At 43.0% G+C, this 22,240-nt stretch overlaps 1 protein-coding gene across 2 annotated transcripts; it reads left to right on the forward strand.

Annotated features, from left to right (window-relative positions):
- The first annotated feature begins 2,691 nt into the window (after positions 1-2,691).
- On the forward strand, positions 2,692-20,778 carry fxn (frataxin). Of its 2 annotated transcripts, none has more exons than XM_045695319.1 (6): positions 2,692-3,050; positions 4,031-4,123; positions 4,611-4,699; positions 5,028-5,178; positions 16,247-16,344; positions 18,086-20,778. In XM_045695319.1, exons 1-6 carry the CDS (start codon positions 2,934-2,936, stop codon positions 18,222-18,224), a joined length of 687 nt encoding a protein of 228 aa, XP_045551275.1. In that variant the 5' UTR covers positions 2,692-2,933; the 3' UTR covers positions 18,225-20,778. The 2 variants fall into 2 exon arrangements, with proteins under 2 accessions (XP_045551275.1, XP_045551276.1); XM_045695320.1 differs by having other exon boundaries at positions 2,704-3,050; positions 5,028-5,148.
- Positions 20,779-22,240: the final 1,462 nt, after the last annotated feature.

Genomic DNA, 22,240 nt, shown 5'->3' on the forward strand with positions numbered 1-22,240 from the left:
TTGACACCATAGACAAGTGCCTAGTGAAGTTTACACAAATCTGAGACAGTCCATTTAGTATCATATGTTACGTTTCGTATGGTATGTATTAATTTGTCGTTGTCCATCACCCATTTTGTATGATATGTTACAAAATATAATTTGTATTTTTTGTTACAAATTTTCAAAATGTAAAATATGTTACGAATTTCAAAATGTTACATATTTGCAAAATGTATGATATGTTATGAATTTTAAAAACGTATGATGTGTTACGAATTATAGCTAGGTGAATACGTGGCTAACGTTAGCTAGCTGGCTAACGTTAGCTCGGCTAGGGGTTAGGGATAACTTTAGGACTTAGGTTAAAGGGTAAAGGTTAGGATTAGGTTTAGCTAAAAGGGTTAAGGTTAGGGGAAGGGTTAGCTAACATGCTATGACGTTCGTCGTCGAAAGGAGTAGACCAAGGTGCAGCGTGGTAAGTGCTCATTATTATCTTTATTTAACTCAGAACACTAAAACAAAACAAACAACAGAAAACGAACATCACGTTCTGCAGGCTAACTGAGCTGTACAAAAACAAGATCCCACAACTGAAGGAGGGAACAACTGAAGGAGGGGAAAAAAGGGCTGCCTAAGTAGGATTCCCAATCAGAGACAATGATAGACAGCTGCATCTGATTGGAAACCATACTAGGCCAATCAAAGAAAAAGACAACATAGAAATATACCACATAGACTGCCCACCCCGCACCCTGCCCTAACCAAATAGAGAAATAAAACGTCTCTCTCAGGTCAGGGTGTGACACATGCTAAGTACTTGCAAAGTATCTAAAAAAGTAGTGTCCGTCATGAGATTGGACCTCGGAACCTTCGGGTTGCCACCCACCTAAACCATCTGTTTTATGTAAACATACCAAACCTAACATATCATACTCATTTTCGTTTACTATGTTATGTCTAGTTTATGAGACCATGCTGCGATACTGATAGGTTTGAGAGAAAGGTTGTGCTACTCTCGGATCAGTTCCCCATTCAAATCTTACCTTAACATTAGAATTATTCCACAATACTAACAAAGGATCAGCTCCTAGAGAGATATCGAGCCCCTTACCTGTATGGCTGCATATATTAAGGTGGCTTATTCTAAGGTTTTACTCGAAATAATGCACAAAATCACACATTTGGCAAATAATTGCGTTATACATCATGAAATTAGATGTGTAACGCAATTATTACAATTAGCAGTGATTAAAATATAACTTAATTGATCGAACATGAAATTGATTTCAATATGATTGAAGTATATACTGTAGGCCTATGCAGCGTATACTGTAATTATCGTTTAATGTGGTGCAACTTTAGGTTCTTTTAAAGAGGACTATATGTGGAAAACACCCTTAGAACCTTCGTTGGAGCATCGTTAAATCTATATGTCCCAAAACCACGGTTACAATCACAGTCCTCTTTAAAAAAAAAAGAACTCAGTTATCTTTGTATTCACACTGCCCTAGCCTTTGAATGAGGACTCAACTCTTCAACCAGTTCACTTCACCTATTTTGTGGACCGAGTCCTCTTTGTATTGATATTGCTATGTTTAGAAAGGAACCAAGATCTTTTTCCAACATTCATTCTGGGTTTTTACAAATTGCAGGACAAGCCATTCAATCAGAATGTGTTATCAGACAGCTAGATATACCTATTTATAGTTTGGAAGCTAATAGATTGTATTTAGTTCAAATATTAGACATAATAATTGTAATGAAAATATACTTTTAACATGTACATTTGATTGGTAACAGAATAAATAGCAATAAAATAACTGCAGAATAAATATTTAATTTAGTTCAAATATGAGACATAATAATTGTAATCAGAAGACACTATTAACATGTACATTTGGTTGAAAACAGAATAAACAGCAATAGAATAACTGCAGAATAAATAATGCTGTAATTGAAAATTGAACACACAAAGTAGGTACTGCCCTTTTAAGAGCTAGAATAGATTTCGTACCCTATGTTATGATTCTCATCACACACTATACAAACCACACAATCATTACACAGCTGATGAAGATCTCTCAGCCTATAGATCACATATTGCAAACAAATAATCTGAACTAAAAACTCCAAACATTTTGGAATTTCTATGTGACTTTGACAATCGCTAATCAATATCCAAAAACAGCACACATTTTATTTTCTGTGAACCTGCACATCATCTCTCTTATGTGGCACCAATGTGATGGTTTATAGCAGGGGGAACGGTGTTGCAGTGTGTGGTGCGGTAATAATGACAAATGAACCTGGGGAGTTTTTCCTTTACATTGTCCTAAAAAGGTGAATCGGACCACGGAATTGAAACGAACCGAACTCAGACCACCCCTCGATATGGTCTCACTTCGGGGGCTCTTTCGAGGGGTTTGAGTTGTTTTGGAGTGTTCACAATGCACCCCCCCCAAAAAAATATGCGAACCGCACTGAGTTCACCAAAATTGTCTGAAAGGAACCAAGTGTGAAAACATCCTTAGATGCTTTTGGGAACCCGGGCCCTGCTATTTCGGTGCCTACGGTAAGAAATGAGAAAGTTGTCTAATGTGCCATCCCACTCCAGCCTGGCAGGTGGCGGTCATGCGTCATAACGGTGTAGCCAAATACGTTTAACACTAGTTACCAGAGCCACAAAGTCAATGTTGGCTATAATCACAAAAATGCAATGAAACAAACATGTGCTTTTTGGTCATAATTTAAGGATAATGTTACGCATAAGGTTAGCAGGTTGTTAAGGTTAGGGTTAAAAATCACATTTTAGGAAGAGAAATTGAAGAAATAGACAGGGTTTATGACTTTTTGGCTGTGGTAAACCGCTAAAACAGGCATGAGTAGAAGGTTCCCGAACAGACATAAACAATCAAGTTGATAACAAGATCAGCAGCACTGAAAGGCGAAAAATGCAGAGGTTATCGATTAAAAAGCGATGTATTTATCAATTCATACGCGACCAGAGCTATAGAATAGAGCAGAGAACGACGACATGTGTACAAGGGAGCAGATATCTGTCTAATGAGGTAATGTTTGCCACGCCGCTAGCTATGTTTTGAAATCATCGTGTAACAGCTAACGTTAGCTAGCAGGATTATAGCCGCTAAATAGATGGCCGAAAATGGGAGATTTACTTTTGGCAGAATGTTGAATCAAATCTAATTGAAACTTAACGTTACTGTTTGTCTAGTTAGTTCGTCCTTATGCTGTTGGACATTTTCAAATTTTAAGACAAAAATATCGACAGGAAAGTAAACTTAGTTACCGACTTTTAAAGGTGCCACAGGATTTGGGGGGGGTGGGGGATTTAGTATTGTAATTTCAGAAAATGTCCATAATATCTTCAGTAATAGTGGAATAATAGTGTTTCACAGTATTAAGTTACTTACAGTGTTGTGATATTCGCCTAGTCATTTCCTAAGATTCTACACTGTTCGCTCAATTTAAGTTTATATGAGAAAACAATCACTGAATAGTGAAGGGAATCATTGTAACATATATAAATAGCTGAGAAATATTTTTTCATTAACAAAAGTATCTAATATTTACAGCAGTTTGAAGTTGGTGGAACAAAACCGAAAGTAAGATTTGTTTTGAATGACTTGTGATTTTACTTTCGGTTTTGTTCCACCTTCTTCAAACAGCTGTAAAGACAATATTTGTTATTATTGGAAAAATATTTAGATGGTATAATGACCCCCCTACACTATTCAGCGCTTATTTTCTCACATAAACTGAAATTGAGTGAACAAAGTGAGGAGACCTTTCCTGTTTTGACATGGATGCTGCACCGGTGGGAGAAATCAATAGGCGAATATCACAACACTGGTGGTTAAGTAATACTGTGAAACACTATTATTTCACTATTGCTGCAGATGTATGGACATTTTCTGAAATTACAATGTCCCCCCCCAAAATATAACACCTTTAAATATACGGGTGTTGTTTATCAGCCGAATCATGCATACACTATGCAATAACAGATATGGCCTTCTCTCATTTTTAGCACCTGGGAAACTCTCGCTGTCTGAGAACTCGGTCTGCACCAAATGACACATTTAAGCCTGTGATATCGTGGAGTGCCCTGTGTTCATCAAAGGTAAATGTACTTACTAATTGGCAGAGTAAGATTCAACATTTGTAACAGACAAGAGACATTCCTTTTTTAAGATTTTTATGTAAATGTGAGTGGCATTGCTTACACTTTGAAGGCCTCGCCACATTTGGTGACTAGGGAGAAGCCAGCCAGGGTATCACCTTGGGTAGTGGTCATCAACTCTGGGCCTTGGGTAGTGGTCATCAACTCTGGTCCTGGAGAGCAACAGGGTGAGTGGGCTTTTTGTTCCCGCCAGCGCTAATAACACGATTAAACGAACTAATCATCAAGCCAGTGGTTGAACAGATGTTGGTAATGCTGGGCAGGAACAAAACCCTGCACACGCTGTGCAAGATCCAGTACCAGGGTTGGTGACTGCCAGCTGTCTGGTGGTCTAGGGAACTATGATAGCATACTGATAAAAAATGATTTGCCACAGAATTTTACTATACAATGCAATGATATCCCTATCTGTGTATTTCTGTCACAGTGGCTTGATAGCAGACCAGGAGGAGAACAGAGGAGAGTCCTACATGTCACTTCATCAGTACATGCAGAGGAAAACGCTGTTCAGATAAGGTAAAGGTACTATGGGAGACTAGAGGAGTGCTAGCAAGTGCTAGCAAAGTGTACTATCACCATCGAGCTCCTCATGGCAACAGGAAGGATTTTGTAACTGCATTATTTATCTCTACTACAATATGTAGGCCTACAGTAGGCTATATTCTATTTCCTTCACTTTGTGGATGGGCTAACTCACTTTGTGGATGGGCTAACTCACTTTGTGGATGGGCTAACTCACTTTGTCAGTGGACATTCGGTTCTCATGTCAAATGCAGTTCATATCAAATTCAGCCTCTGTGGTTGTTGACCCTCATTTTGAACCAGTGTGTTTATCTCTCTCCAGTGAGATCAGCGAGGCAGCCTATGAGAAGCTGGCAGATGAGACTCTGGATTCGTTGGCTGACTACTTTGAGGATCTGATGGATGGACCACTAGCAGGGCCGGAGTTTGATGTTCTCTTCTCTGTCAGTACACATCACGTTGTCTTCTTCTCTGTCAGTACACATCACGTTGTCTTCTTCTCTGTCAGTACACATCACGTTGTCTTCTTCTCTGTCAGTACACATCACGTTGTCTTCTCTCTAAGTAGTAGGCTTCTGATTGTATACTAATTGTAAGATCATCTACTAAATGACAAATGGTCAGAGTATGACGTTGTCTTCTCTGTAAGTCCAGGGAAATACTGTACATACTGTACCAGTTTCTCTGTTTCTGTACTCCTCTCTTTTGTCCACTAGGGGTAGCTGTTGACTCGCATGTCATTGCATTGGAAGTTTGACAATCCTATTTGCAGCATTTATCCAGAGTTCTTCATCAGAAAATAATATTTGTGAATGATGAGTCGTCCTGGGTCTGTGTGTCTAGTGGATGATGAGTCGTCCTGGGTCTGTGTGTCTAGTTGTGGATGATGAGTCGTCCTGGGTCTGTGTGTCTAGTTGTGGATGATGAGTCGTCCTGGGTCTGTGTGTCTAGTTGTGGATGATGAGTCGTCCTGGGTCTGTGTGTCTAGTTGTGGATGATGATGAGTGTATGTCTGTTAGGGATCCATGAGTCATTAGAGCTGTAGGATAGGATGGCGATGGTGCTGTTACGTGCAGGCCAATTACTTCCTGAGGGCAAAGGTCACGGGAGGAAATAATGATTGTAGTGTCCTCAAATCATCAGACATGCCCAGGGCACTAAACACCACGTCAATACACTGATGGGTGTGTGTGTGTGTGTGTGTGTGTGTGTATCCATGGGAGTAAATTGGTCTGACATTATGGGGGAAAAAAGTGTGTCCATGGTGATAATGAGCTGACCTCTTGACCTGGGTCAGTGCTGTACCAGACAGCTAGAGGATGTATTGATGCCCAGAGAACTGTCTGGCTGGCAGACTGCTGATGTGTGTTTGTCGACATCACTGCTTCTAGGGGACATCTTGCCTCTACCAGTACAGTTTATGAATCCAGTGTGTTAGAGGTAAAGAGGTCGATGGAATTCGACCGAAACAATTGTCACCCACGCATCCCCCCGGTGGGGTAATAGATCCCGAATCTCCTCATTGACGGACATCAAAATTAGTCTACATTTAGGCTACTGTATATACGTGTACTTAACACTATGTTGGGATAAAAACCGGAGTATAATGCTGTATAGATGTCAACCTCAATACATGTTCATGTTTTCGTCACCAATCAACTGCATTAGTTAAAAACGACTGACTACATCCATCTATTTCTGTTTGCTAGCTACGCTACCAGCTTATACGAATGGGAGTTAGCATTTAGCAGACATTTTTCTAAACCCCAAAATTACATTTTCTAAATATTATGCTGCAAAAACAGCCACATACTGTATATCAATGTAAAATGCCAAATAATGCATGCAGAGCAGAATAAGGCCGATACCCTCTTAATTATCAAAATCCAAAAAAGAGCCATTCAATTCTACAACCACCTAAAAGGAAGCGATTCCTAAACCTTCCATAACAAAGTCATCACCTACAGAGCAGGTAGCCTAGTGGTTAGAGTGTTGGGCCAGTAACCGACATGTCGAATCCCTGAGCTGACAAGCTAAAAATCTGTCATTCTGCCCCTGAGCAAGGCAGTTAACCCACTGTTCCCTGGGCGCCGAAGACTTGGATGTTGATTATGTCAGCCCCCCACACCTCTCCGATTCAGAGGGGTTGGGTTAAATGCGGGAGACGCATTTCAGTTGAATGCATTCAGTTGTACAACTGACTAGGTATCCACCTTTCCCTTACAGAGAAATTAACCTGGAAAAGAGCCCCCTAAGAAAGCTGGTCCTGGGGCTCTGTTCATGAACACAAACACACCCCACAGAGCCCCAGGACAGCAACACAATTAGACCCAACCAAATAATGAGAGAAAAATATATAATTACTTAACACATTAGAAAGAATTTTCCAAAAACATAGAAAACTGGAATCCTATTTGGCCCTAAACAGTACACAGTGGCAGAATACCTGACCACTGTGACTGACTCAACATTCAGGAAAGCTTTGACTATGTACAGACTCAGTGAGCCTTGCTATTGAGAGAGGCCTCTGTAGGTAGACCCAACTCTCGAGAGAAGACAGGCTATGTGCACACTGCCCACAAAATGAGGTGGAAACTGAGCTGCACTTCCTGCCAAATCGTATGACCATATTCGAGACGCATATTTCTCTCAGATTACACAGACCCACAATTTGAAAACGAATCAAATTTTGATAAACTCCCCTATCTATTGGGTGAAATACCACGGTGTGCCATCACAGCAGATTTGTAACCTGTTGCCACAAGAAAAGGGCAACCAGTAAAGAACAAGCACCATTGTAAATACAACCCATATTTACAGTGCAATCAGAAAGTATTCAGACCCCTTGACTTTTTCCACATTTTGTTACGTTACAGCCTTATTCTAAAATGGATTAAATCGTCCCCCCTCAATCTACACACAATACCCCATAATGACAAAGCAAAAACAGGTTTTTAGACATTTTTGCAAATGTATAAAAAAATATATATAAATGTATATATCATTTACATAAGTATTCAGATCCTTTACCCAGTACTTTGTTGAATCACCTTTACATTACACTTTGACAGCAATTACAGCCTTGAGTCTTCTTGGGTGTGACGCTAAAAGCTTGGCACATCTGTATTTGGGGAGTTTCTCCCATTATTCTCTGCAGATCCTCTCAAGCTCTGTCAGGTTGGATGGGGAGTGTCGCTGCACAGCTATTTTCAGGTTTCTCCAGAGATGTTTGATCGGGTTCTGGATCGGGCTCTGGCTGGGCCACTCAAGGACATTCAGAAACTTGTCCCGAAGCCACTTCTGTGTTGTCTTTGCTGTGTGCTAAGGGTCGTTGTCGTGTTGGAAGGTGAACCTTCGCCCCAGTCTGAGGTCCTGAGCGCTCTCGAGCAGGTTTTCATCAAGGATCTCTCTCTGTACTTTGCTCTGTTCATCTTTCCCTCGATCCTGACTAGTCTCCCAGTCCCTGCCGCTGAAAAACATCCCCACAGCATGATGCTGCCACCAACATGCTTCACTGTAGGGATGGTGCCAGGTTTCCTCCAGACGTGACACTTTGCATTTAGGCCAAAGACTTCAATCTTGGTTTCATCAGACCAGAGAATCTTGTTTCTCACAGTCAGTCCTTTAGGTGCCTTTTGGCAAACTCTAAGCGGGCTGTCGTGCCTTTTACTGAGGAGTGGCTTCCTTCTGGCCTCTATCATAAAGGCCTGATTGGTGGAGTGCTGCAGAGATGGGAGAACCTTCCAGAAGGACAAACATCTCCACTGAGGAACTCTGGAGCTCTGTCAGAGTTACCATCGGGTTGTTGGTAACTTCCCTGACCAAGGCCCTTCTCCACTGACTGCTCAGTTTGGCTGGGCGGCCAGCTCTAGGAGGAGTCTGGTGGTTCCAAACTTCTTCCATTTAAGAATGATGGAGACCACTGTGTTCTTGGGGACCTTCAATGCTGCAGAAATGTTTTGGTACCCTTCCCCAGATCTGTGCCTCGACACAATCCTGTCTCGGAGCTCTACGCACAATTCCTTCGACCTCATGGCTTGGTTTTTGCTCTGACATGCACTGTCAACTGTGGGACCTTATATAGACAGGTGTGTCTTTCCAAATCATATCCAATCAATGGAATTTACCACAGGTGGACACCAATCAAGTTGTAGAAACATCAAGGATGATGAATGGAAACAGGATGCACCTGAGCTCAATTTACAGTCACAAAGTAAATGGTCTGAACTTATGTAAATAAGGTATTTGTTTTTTATTTTTCATGAATTTGCAAAGATAACATATTTTCGCTTTGTCATTATGGGGTATTGTGTTTTTATTTTATACATTTTAGAATAAGGCTGTAACATAACAATGTGGACAAGGGGTCTGAGTACTTTCCGAATGCCCTGTAAGTAGATTGATTTGTCCTTTTGTACATAGCCACTTTTGTGAGTGTAATGTTTACTGTTCAGTTTTGTTGATCTATTTCACTTGGGGAGGGGGTTGTATAAGCTCTGGAGAGGACAAACTCAGCTGTGGGACTGACAGGCATGCAGTCCAGTGTGTGACAATGTAGACATTGAGCTGGTTAGGAGGAGACTGACACACTCACTCCCAGTCTCCTCCTAACACCAGCTCACTGGCTACGTTGTCACACACTGGACTGGCATGCCTGTCAGTCCCACAGCTGTGTTTGTTGGTACTGTTACATTTCCTCTGGGTTAAATTCTCCACAAATATCTATAGTTCTCTCTCTCTCTCTCTGTCTCTCTGTCTCTGTGTTTCTCTCTCTCTCTCTCTCTCATGTGAGGTGATTTAATAGTATGATTTTCAATTACCATTTGAACATTTTTATAAAATCCAACAATTTGTTTGGGTTGGGGGTACCCAGGGTCTGTGGGAGTGCGGGCTACGCCACTGCTTTTAACTAAATATGAGTTAAGTGTAACAATAAGAAATCTAAGATAAATGATATCCAGCTCCAGCTATGCATTGGTTTGAGAAATTTCTAGCTAAGTGGCTAGATGTCAATATCAAGCATCTTGGTTACAGCAGAGCCCTTCTAGCCTGAGTACCAGTCTCTTTAGTTAACATTCCACTGCTTGTCGTCTTGGTTACAGCAGAGCCCTTCTAGCCTGAGTACCAGTCTCTTTAGTTAACATTCCACTGCTTGTCGTCTTGGTTACAGCAGAGCCCTTCTAGCCTGAGTACCAGTCTCTTTAGTTAACATTCCACTGCTTGTCGTCTTGGTTACAGCAGAGCCCTTCTAGCCTGAGTACCAGTCTCTTTAGTTAACATTCCACTGCTTGTCGTCTTGGTTACAGCAGAGCCCTTCTAGCCTGAGTACCAGTCTCTTTAGTTAACATTCCACTGCTTGTCGTCTTGGTTACAGCAGAGCCCTTCTAGCCTGAGTACCAGTCTCTTTAGTTAACATTCCACTGCTTGTCGTGTACCAAAGAGACTAGCCTTTCTGCCATCTTCAAATATGAACATTTTATCATTAATGACCTTGAGAAGTTGATCTTGATTCGATAACCCTCACAGCTATCCTCCGATCACAACGATTATCTAGAGACATGCAATCCCCTCCTGGATCAAGGTCCCTGTTGCCAATAGGTTGGTGCGTAGAAAGAAATAAACTAACCCCTCGTACTGAGTGTACACACGAGCCCCTCGTACTGAGTGTACACACGAGCCCCTCGTACTGAGTGTACACACGAGCCCCTCGTACTGAGTGTACACACGAGCCCCTCGTACTGAGTGTACACACTCAGTACTAGGGGTTTGTGCTTACTGACTGTACACTAACGTTACTGCATGATTGTAGCGGGTTTAGTAACATGTTAGTTCTATTAGCTATGCTGAGTATTATGTTACTTCAGCTAAAAAAGTGACAACAATGTAGGCTGGTCACATATAGCTGATGTATTGTGCATTGAAGTCCACAAGGGAAGAGAAGGAATACAACGTGGCTGTTATGAGAGTGAACTGTTTACTTGTGATCAGGGGTGTATTCATTCCGCCGATTCTGTTGGGGGGGAAAAAAACATTACTTAAACGGAACAAAACGGGGATAAACATACCTGGATTTGTCCAAAAGAAACTCTCGTTTTCAACTGTTGGACAACTGATTACACCCTATATCAGCTAGATGTGTGCAAGGCACTGTTGAATGTCACTGTCTGTCACCTCATGTCTCTCAAACTGTGTTTACCTACGTTGTAAACTTTCATTCATAGGCCAGGTTGTAGCAACCTCATGATGGGTACAGGGAAAATTCTACATTTACATTTAAGTCATTTAGCAGACGCTCTTATCCAGAGCGACTTACAAATTGGTGGATTCACCTTATGATATCCAGTGGAACAACCACTTTACAATAGTGCATCTAAATCTTTAGGGGGGGGGTAGAAGGATTACTTTATCCTATCCTAGGTATTCCTTAAAGAGGTGGGGTTTCAGGTGTCTCCGGAAGGTGGTGATTGACTCCGCTGTCCTGGCGTCGTGAGGGAGCTTGTTCCACCATTGGGGTGCCAGAGCAGCGAACAGTTTTGACTGGGCTGAGCGGGAACTGTGCTTCCTCAGAGGTAGGGAGGCCAGCAGGCCAGAGGTGGATGAACGCAGTGCCCTTGTTTGGGTGTAGGGCCTGATCAGAGCCTGAAGGTACGGAGGTGCCGTTCCCTTCACAGCTCCGTAGGCAAGCACCATGGTCTTGTAGCGGATGCGAGCTTCAACAGGAAGCCAGTGGAGAGAGCGGAGGAGCGGGGTGACGTGAGAGAACTTGGGAAGATTGAACACCAGACGGGCTGCGGCGTTCTGGATGAGTTGTAGGGGTTTAATGGCACAGGCAGGGAGCCCAGCCAACAGCGAGTTGCAGTAATCCAGACGGGAGATGACAAGTGCCTGGATTAGGACCTGCGCCGCTTCCTGTGTGAGGCAGGGTCGTACTCTGCGAATGTTGTAGAGCATGAACCTACAGGATCGGGTCACCGCCTTGATGTTAGTAGAGAACGACAGGGTGTTGTCCAGGGTGACTCCAAGGTTCTTAGCACTCTGGGAGGAGGACACAATGGAGTTGTCAACCGTGATGGCGAGATCATGGAATGGGCAGTCCTTCCCCGGGAGGAAGAGCAGCTCCGTCTTGCCGAGGTTCAGCTTGAGGTGGTGATCCGTCATCCACACTGATATGTCTGCCAGACATGCAGAGATGCGATTCGCCACCTGGTTATCAGAAGGGGGAAAGGAGAAGATTAATTGTGTGTCGTCTGCATAGCAATGGTAGGAGAGACCATGTGAGGATATGACCGAGCCAAGTGACTTGGTGAATAGCGAGAATAGGAGAGGGCCTAGAACAGAGCCCTGGGGGACACCAGTGGTGAGAGCACGTGGTGCGGAGACAGATTCTCGCCACGCCACCTGGTAGGAGCGACCTGTCAGGTAGGACGCAATCCAAGCGTGGGCCGCGCCGGAGATGCCCAACTCGGAGAGGTTGGAGAGGAGGATCTGATGGTTCACCGTATCAAAGGCAGCATATAGGTCTAGGAGGATGAGAGCAGAGGAGAGAGAGTTAGCTTTAGCAGTGCGGAGAGCCTCCGTGACACAGAAGAGCAGTCTCAGTTGAATGACCAGTCTTGAAACCTGACTGATTTGGATCGAGAAGGTCATTCTGAGAGAGATAGCAGGAGAGCTGGCCAAGGACGGCACGTTCAAGAGTTTTGGAGAGAAAAGAAAGAAGGGATACTGGTCTGTAGTTGTTGACATCGGAGGGATCGAGTGTAGGTTTTTTCAGAAGGGGTGCAACTCTCTCTCTTGAAGACGGGAGGGACGTAGCCAGCGGTCAAGGATGAGTTGATGAGCGAGGTGAGGTAAGGGATAAGGTCTCCGGAAATGGTCTGGAGAAGAGAGGAGGGGATAGGGTCAAGCGGACAGGTTGTTGGGCGGCCGGCCGTCACGACGTGAGATTTCATCTGGAGAGAGAGGGGAGAAAGAGGTCAAAGCACAGGGTAGGGCAGTGTGAGCAGGACCAGCGGTGTCATTTGACTGAGCAAACGAGGCTCGGATGTCGTCGACCTTCTGTTCAAAATGGTTGACGAAGTCATCCGCAGAGAGGGAGGAGGGGGGAGGGGGAGGAGGATTCAGGAGGGAGGAGAAGGTGGCAAAGAGCTTCCTAGGGTTAGAGGCAGATGCTTGGAATTTAGAGTGGTAGAAAGTGGCTTTAGCAGCAGAGACAGAAGAGGAAAATGTAGAGAGGAGGGAGTGAAAGGATGCCAGGTCCGCAGGGAGGCGAGTTTTCCTCCATTTCCGCTCGGCTGCCCGGAGCCCTGTTCTGTGAGCTCGCAATGAGTCGTCGAGCCACGGAGCAGGAGGGGAGGACCGAGCCGGCCTGGAGGATGGGGGACATAGAGAATCAAAGGATGCAGAAAGGGAGGAGAGGAGGGTTGAGGAGGCAGAATCAGGGGATAGGTTGGAGAAGGTTTGAGCAGAGGGAAGAGATGATAGGATGGAAGAGGAGAGAGTAGCGGGAGAGAGAGAGCGAAGGTTGGGACGGCGCAATACCATCCGAGTAGGGGCAGAGTGAGAAGTGTTGGATGAGAGCGAGAGGGAAAAGGATACAAGGTAGTGGTCGGAGACTTGGAGGGGAGTTGCAATGAGATTAGTGGACGAACAGCATCTAGTAAAGATGAGGTCAAGCGTATTGCCTGCCTTGTGAGTAGGGGGAGAATGTGAGAGGGTGAGGTCAAAAGAGGAGAGGAGTGGAAAGAAGGAGGCAGAGAGGAATGAGTCAAAGGTAGACGTGGGGAGGTTAAAGTCACCCAGAACTGTGAGAGGTGAGCCATCCTCAGGAAAGGAACTTATCAAGACGTCAAGGTCATTGATGAACTCTCCAAGGGAACCTGGAGGGCGATAAATGATAAGGATGTTAAGCTTGAAAGGGCTGGTAACTGTGACAGCATGGAATTCAAATGAGGAGATAGACAGATGGGTCAGGGGAGAAAGAGAGAATGTCCACTTGGGAGAGATGAGGATTCCAGTGCCACCACCCCGCTGGCCAGATGCTCTCGGGGTATGCGAGAACACGTGGGCGGACGAGGAGAGAGCAGTAGGAGTAGCAGTGTTATCTGTGGTAATCCATGTTTCCGTCAGTGCCAAGAAGTCGAGGTGCTGGAGGGTAGCATAGGCTGAGATGAACTCTGCGTTGTTGGCCGCAGACCGGCAGTTCCAGAGGCTGCCGGAGACCTGGAACTCCACGTGGGTCGTGCGCGCTGGGACCACCAGGTTAGAGTGGCAGCGGCCATGCGGTGTGAAGCGTTTGTGTGGCCTGTGCAGAGGGGAGAGAACAGGGATAGACAGACACATAGTTGACAGGCTACAGAAGAGGCTACGCTAATGCAAAGGAGATTGGAATGACAAGTGGACTACACTTCTCGAATGTACAGAAAGTTAAGCTTACGTTGCAAAAATGTTATTGACTAAAATGACGAAGATGATACAGTACTGCTGGCTGGTGAAGTAGGCTAGCTAGCAGTGGCTGCGTTGTTGACTTTGTTTGAATGTGTGCTGGCTAGGTAACCTCGATAGTTTCAGTACTACACCTTATCATGATACAAAAGCAATTATGGCGTCGCGGGCGACGAAAAATAGCTGGCTAGCTAACCTCGATAATTACTCTAAACTACACAGTTATCAAACTATGACAAAGACAACTAACACTGCACTAGTCAAATCGTTCCGTTGTAGTGTATTAGTTTCTACAGTGCTGCTAGTCAGTAAAGGTTGGCTAGCTAGCAGTGGGTTTGATGAAGACTAGGTGTGTTGACTAAGTCTGGACAACGGCGTCGCGGCGCGGCTGGCTAGCTAACCTCGATAAATTACTCTAAACTACACAATTATCTTAGATACAAATACAGCAAAGACAGCTATGTAGCTAGCTAGCACTACACTAATCAAGTCGTTCCGTTGTAATGTAATAGTTTCTACAGTGCTGCTAGTCGGTAGAAGTTGGCTAGTTGGCTAGCTAGCAGTGTTGACTAAGTTAGGAGGCCGAAAACAGCTGGCTGGCTAGCTAACCTCGATAATTACTCTAAACTACACAATTATCTTTGATACAAAGACGGCTATGTAGCTAGCTAAGAATAAATTGCTCAGATCAAACAAATCAAACCGTTGTAATGTAACGAAATGTAATATTACCTGTGGAGCGAAGCGAAGTGCGACTACCCCCTCCAAACCCGGAAGTCCTTCTAGTATCATGTAGTAGCCTAAACCTATCGATGTTACATTGAGCTGGGTGAATGGAATATGAATGACAGTCATCCAATATGCTGTAATAGAAATAAGGTCATGCTCATGAAAAAAATGGTCCTCCCTCGTCTTAAACGACACTGACCGCCACTGATGTCATGCAGCACTTGAATTCAATTACTATAGATGGTGTGTTTGACTAGGAGGACATCACAAGGCTGTTCATCTCATCCTTGAAAGAGGAGGCCATTTGAGGGGCTTACAGTACAATATCCCTGACATGTCACTATGGAATCCTCAACAGCCCATTTTGGAATCCTCTCTCATTGAATCCTTCATGCTCCATTATAGAATGCAGTCCACCACCCTCTCTGTAACGCCTATAGAAATAGGATTATTTCTACCATGACAACCCAGATACACAACACTCTGTTTAATCTCCTTAATGAGTGGGACATATTCATTAACGCCTGTTAATGAGCCAATAGTGCAGCGCTGCAACCTAGAGGTCAACTCTGGCCTGGGGAGAGGAGAGGAGAGGAAGGATTTTGAAAGAGGAAATGAGAGGAGGGTTTTGGAGAGAGGAGGGTGAGAAGAATGTAGAGGAATGGAAAAATTATATATTTTAGAGGAAGAGCAGAGTAGTGGTGAAGGGAGGAGATGAAGAGGAGGGAGAGGACATGGAAAAATGATATATTTTAGAGGAAGAGCAGAGTAGTGGTGAAGGGAGGAGATGGAGAGGACATGGAAGAGAGGGTTGTGGCTGGGCAAATCCCATCAAACAGCAGTGGCATTCATTTAAAGAAATATAACCTAATTTAATCAGTGAGGCTGGTGGTGTGTGTGTGTGTGTGTGTCTGTGTAGAGCAGTTACTGGAATTCCTGTGATTATTTCGGGATTTGAAGCGTTCAGACGCTGTCCTGGCAGGCTGCCGCCGTGTTAGGACAGCGGTGTTACTGCTGTATATCTATCTGCCAGCCACGCTCTGCTCTGCATCCTGTCTGGCTGAATAACCAATATGTACATGCTGCTATAGTAGGTAGACTGAACAAGCTTCTTTTTTTGTACTATAACAGTGGTCAGGTATCTGAGGGATGACTTGTCTTTAAAGACTATCGTCCTGTCCAGGGGGTGTACAGTACTTGTACATCAAGTTGTCTCATGCCACAGAATCAGCAGGAGATAGGGCAGGAGCCTATGGATCATTCTAGATCAGACAAGGCTTACTTGTCTTTTAGAATAAGTTAGAGAAAGAATGAGCCATAGACATTAAGTCAAGTTCAACAGTTGATGTTTTCTTCTCTCCCTCCCTCCAGAGTGGTGTGTTGACAGTGAAGGTGGGCGGAGACCATGGAACATACGTCATCAACAAACAGACTCCTAACAAACAGATCTGGCTGTCATCTCCTACCAGGTCTGTGTTGGACAGGACGCTTATTTCTGCTGTGTACAATGCTTGATTGAATTGATTTGGTAGTTAAAATACATATACACACACCACCTCCATTACATACTTTTTATTTCATGTATCATACATTTATAAACTTTTTATTTACACTGACAAAAATAAAAACTCAACATGTAAAGTGTTGGTCCCATGTTTCATGAGCTGGAATAAATACATTTTTATTTTATTTAAACTTATTTAACTATGCAAGTTGTTATTTAAAATGACGGCCTACCAAAAGACCTCCTGTAGGGACGGGGGCTGGGATTGAAAATATAGGACAAAACACGCATCATGACAAGAGACACCACAACACTACTTAAAGAGAAACGTAAGACGACAACATAGCATAGCAGCAACACATGACAATACAACATGGCAGCAGCACAAAACATGATACAAACATCATTGTGCTCAGACAACAGAACAAAGGGCAAGAAGGTAGAGACAACAATGCATCACGTAAAGCAGCCACAACTGTCAGTAAGAGTGTCCATGATTGAGTCTTTGAATGAAGAGATGGAAATGAAACTGTCCAGTTTGAGTGTTTGTTGCAGCTCGTTCCAGTCGCTAGCTGCAGCGAACTGAAAAGAGGAGCGACCCAGGGATGTGTGTGCTCTGGGGACCTTTAACAGAATGTGACTGGCAGAATGGATGTTGTATGTGGAGGATGAGGGCTGCAGTAGGTATCTCAGATAATGGGGAGTGAGGCCTAAGAGGGTTTTATAAATAAGCGTCAACCAGTGGGTCTAGCGACAGGCACACAGACCTGACCAGTTAACAGAGGAGTATAGAGTGCTGATGGCCCAATGGTAAAGAAATAAAAGATCCCAGACATTTTTCATATGCACAATAAGCTTATTTCTCTCAAATTTGTTTACTTCCCTGTTATTGAGGATTTATTCTTTGCTAAGATAACCCATCCACCTGACAGGTGTGGCATATCAAGAAGCTGATTAAACAGCATGATCATTACACAGGTGCACCTTGTGCTGGGGACAATAAAAAGCTAGTCTAAAATGTGCAGTTTTGTCACACAACACAATGCCACAGATGTCTCAAGTTTTTAGAGCGTGCTATTGGCATGCTGGAATGTTCACCAGAGCTTTTGCTAGAGAGAACTGAATATTCATTTCTCTATCATAAGCTGCCTCCAATGTCGTTTTTGAGAATTTGGCAGCATGTCCCAACCGGCCTCCCGACCGCAGACCACGTGTATGGCGTCGTGTGGGCGAGCTCTTGTGAACAGTTTGCAATATGGTGAGGTTATGGTATGGACAGGCATAAGCTACGGACAACAAACAGAATTGCATTTTATCGATGGCAATTTGAATGCACAGAGATACTGTGACGAGATCCTGAGGCCCATTTTTTTAAGGGTGACCAACAGATGCATATCTGAATTCCTAGTCATGTGAAATCCATAGATTATGGCCTAATGAATTTATTTCAATTGACTGATTTCCTTTATATGAACTGTAACTCAGCAAAATCTTTAAAATTGTAGCATGTTGCGTTTTATATTTTTGTTCAGTATAATATATTACATACATTTGATTCACTATTACATACATTTGATTGAAAATAGTTCATACATTTATGTGCTAGTAAATGTTTGACCAGTCAGTTCATAGCGATTCAGGTGTTTTTCATAGCTATTTAGGTGTTTTCAACCCTAGCCTCATATCCCCCTTTCTGTGTCCTCCAGTGGTCCGAAGCGTTATGACTGGACAGGAGAGCGCTGGGTCTACTACCACGACGGCATGGGTCTCCACCAGCTCCTCTCTAGAGAGTTCTCTATCATCTACAACATGAACCTGGACCTGACCACACTAGTACACTCCTGACCTGGGCCACGTCCCAATTCCCAATAGAGCCAAAGGTAGTGCACTATATAGGAAATAGGGTACCACTTCAGATGTCTGTCCCAACTTGTCCATTCTCCTGCACAGCATACTACATCCATGTACTTAATCACACGTCTGAAAAATAAAAAGTAAAACCTCTTGTGTGGCCAGATTTCAAGTTAGGATTTAGCTCGGAAACAGAACCAAATGGATTTATGCACCAATACCATAACGTCCATTTATATCTGCGATATAATATAGAGGACATTAATTGTATATGTCGATGATACAGTGTTTTATTTGTGTGAATGTGTATATGAATACACACGTGAACGGATGTGTCGGTTTGGTCTGTAGCTGAAGGAAAGGAAAACGTCGCCACGTCATTTCAGTTGGTTATGATTACTTTCTCGTTACAGCTGAAGTTTTTTCCTGAATTCACATCCTACTTCACGTTTGGAGTTTTCCTGTGTTCACTTCTAAACAATGACCATCTTATTGTGATCAAACATGTCTAATTGAGCAGTTATAACCTGTTATGATAAACCTGTTGGGACCTATTGAGAAACACCATCATTAATAAACAGCTTGTGTCTTTTTCAAATTAAGATGGCCAGTTAAACATGCTACAGACATTGTAAACAACAGACACATGCAACCACTCTTATTTCAATGGAAATTAGTCCAAACCCAGGATTCATTATTCTGTTTCCCTCAATTTTATCTAGGATAAAAAATAAGATTTTGTTTTAATGGGCGAGCTAAACACAACTAAAACCATAGAAATATGTTTACTACAATGGGGAATCCCATTCCAGTCGATGTTCTGTGATGGATGGACCGGCGGCCATATTGAGTGTTCCCATGAGTGATCCTGTCACATTGCGATGGTCTGAGGGGCATTGCTCCAGTCATTCTACCTCTATGGCTAAAACAGACGTTAGTGGGTATCTCTCTGATGTCTTATCTCTCCCAAACTAAATCTTGTGTTTGATTCACACAGTAGAGCTGCACTGGTCTGGCCTGGATATGTATCCACCATAGTTTCTGGAACCGTGCTGAAAGGACAATACGAAAATAAAATATCCAAGCCGGCACAGCACTGTTAAGGTCGGTCTTATAGTGTGCCTTTTCAATTAGTCCATGGACATCAGGCTTTAGACTGATCAGTGGTCAGTGTCTCTGTCTGGTTATGTTCCTGGGCTACAGACTGTTTTGGAGGCATAGTAGACAGGGATTAGACTGATCAGTGGTCAGTGTCTCTGTCTGGTGATGTTCCTGGCCTACAGACTGTTTTGGAGGCATAGTAGACAGGGATTAGACTGATCAGTGGTCAGTGTCTCTGTCTGGTGATGTTCCTGGCCTACAGACTGTTTTGGAGGCATAGTAGACAGGGATTAGACTGATCAGTGGTCAGTGTCTCTGTCTGGTGATGTTCCTGGCCTACAGACTGTTTTGGAGGCATAGTAGACAGGGATTAGACTGATCAGTGGTCAGTGTCTCTGGTGATGTTCCTGGCCTACAGACTGTTTTGGAGGCATAGTAGACAGGGATTACTTTGTGGGACAGATGTTTAGAGAGTCAGAGTTCTTTCTCTAGACTGTAAATCTGTGTCAGTGGTGGAGCTCTGCTCTTTTCTCTTTCACTGCTGGAAGATCTCAGTCCTGATGGGCCAACGGGCCTGTGTGGAACTGGATAGAAACATATTTCTAGTGGAATGTTCTAGAGGGACAGATACTGTCAGAACAACAGTCATACTGTCAGACAGTTCAGATTTAAATACATCGACAGGGAGCTAGCTGAGTCAATGGTTTATGTTGAGCCAGGATAATATTTCTGCCCTTCTCCATTGTTTGAAAAGTTAAATTCTCCTCGGAATCGTCTGCGTTCACTGTCAAATTCTGTTCTGGGAGTCTCGGGTATGAATTTGTTGAAATGTATGTATCCTTTGTTTGCCATCTTTTGTTTTATAATTCAATACCTGTAAATAAGTTAAAAACAGTTTTTTTTCAACAAATACCTGGAATAGCCAGCCAAATAGAAAAAGTAGCCAGTCAGGCCTCCCCGAGCAGGGTTTGAAAAATGTTGGCGGTCAACCTATATTTTGGTGGCATCTAGTTCATTCTAATGCCTTGATTCCATCTGAAATACACAGCAAGATTATTGAATACTTCATCAAATGTACCTCCCAGATTGGAATTAGTTGTGGTATTGTGTGTAGAAGGACATGACTTTACAGTTTTAATTACTGAAAATGTTTAAATTGAGTGTATTGTTAGTTGTTTTGGATATCATCTAGGCCTGTATGATCAGAACTATTTTCTACATAAAATAACATTAAACCTTTTTAACGTTTAACCTGTCTTCTCTTGAGATGAAGATCTTATTTAGTCTTTTACTGCAAGATATGAATTGTCCCAATGTTTGATGTTTGTTCTTCAAAACAGAAAAGTATTTAAATAGCCCACGACCCAAATGATCTTGAAAAATAAATGACATGTGGCTGCTGTATGAAACATGCTAAAGAAAATAAATGAATATCCCAGAACAATAATAAGGCTGGATTTTGCCTCATTGTTATCACTTAGACTACATTACATGGGACGTGCAAAATTCAGCACTTTACACTGACATTATTACAAGGAGCACATTCAGGGCTTAACGCTGACATTATTACAAGGAGCACATTCAGGGCTTTACGCTGACATTATTACAAGGAGCACATTCAGGGCTTTATGCTGACATTATTACAAGGAGCACGTTTTAGCAGCACAAAAATACATTTTGGCACACACGGGAAGGTGTTTTTATGATAAGAATATTGGCACAACTCCAATATTGTCACGACTCCTGCCGACTGTTTTCCTTCTGCCAAATAAAGTGTGCCTGTTCACTCATCTCTGCTCTCCTGCACCTGACTTCAGTTAACTAGTTGCGCACACTGTTGACAAATATAAAGTATTTTTTCGAAAGGTTTCCGGGATGTCAGTACACTCATAACAACCTAAGCATCACAAAACTTCTATTCGATCAAATAACCCACACGTAGCAAATAAGTCATTATTTATTTGCTAACCAAATTCAACACTGCCTCAAAACTCCTCGCTTGGGAGCGAAAATAACGATAGTTATCCCTCTCACTTCGACCTCTTCCTCTCTGATAAAGTACAATGTACCCTGAAATATTTGCATGCCTCTCTCTTTTTCCTCCAAACATAACGATGGTCATTATGGCCAAACAGTTCTATTTTCGTTTCATCAGACCAGAGGACATTTCTCCAAAAAGTACAATCTTTGTCCCCATGTGCAGTGGCTTCTTCCTTGCTGAGCGGCCTTTCAGGTTATGTCGACATACTGTGGATATAGATAATTTTGTACCTGTTTCCTCCAGCATCTTCACAAGGTCCTTTGCTGCTGTTCTGGGTTTGATTTGCACTTTTCCCACCAAAGTACGTTAATCTCTAGGAGACAGAATGCGTCTCCTTCCTGAGTGGTATGACGGCTGCGTGGTCCCATGGTGTTTATACTTGCGTACTATTGTTTGTACAGATGAACGTGGTATCTTCAGGTGTTTGGAAATTGCTCCCAAGGATGAACCAGACTTGTGGAGGTCTACAATTTTGTTTCTTGGCTGATTTCTTTAGATTTTCCCATGATTTCAAGCAAAGAGGCACTGAGTTTGAAGGTAGGCCTGAAATACATCCACAGGTATACCTCCAATTGACTCAAATGATGTCAATTAGCCTATCAGAGGCTTCTAAAGCCATGATGTAATTTTCTGGAATTTTCCAAGCTGTTTAAAGGCACAGTCAACTTTATGTATGTAAACTTCTGACCCACTGGAATTGTGATAGAGTGAATTATAAATGAAATAATCTGTCTGTAAGCAATTGTTGGAAAAAGTACTTGTCTCATGTTGAAAGTAGATGTCCTAACCAACTTGCCAAAACTATGTTTGTTAACAAGAAATGTGTGGAGTGGTTGAAAAACGAGTTTTAATGACTCCAACCTATGTG

The sequence above is a fragment of the Salmo salar genome, chromosome ssa15 (genome assembly GCF_905237065.1).
Source record: "Salmo salar chromosome ssa15, Ssal_v3.1, whole genome shotgun sequence".
NCBI lineage: Eukaryota > Metazoa > Chordata > Actinopteri > Salmoniformes > Salmonidae > Salmo > Salmo salar.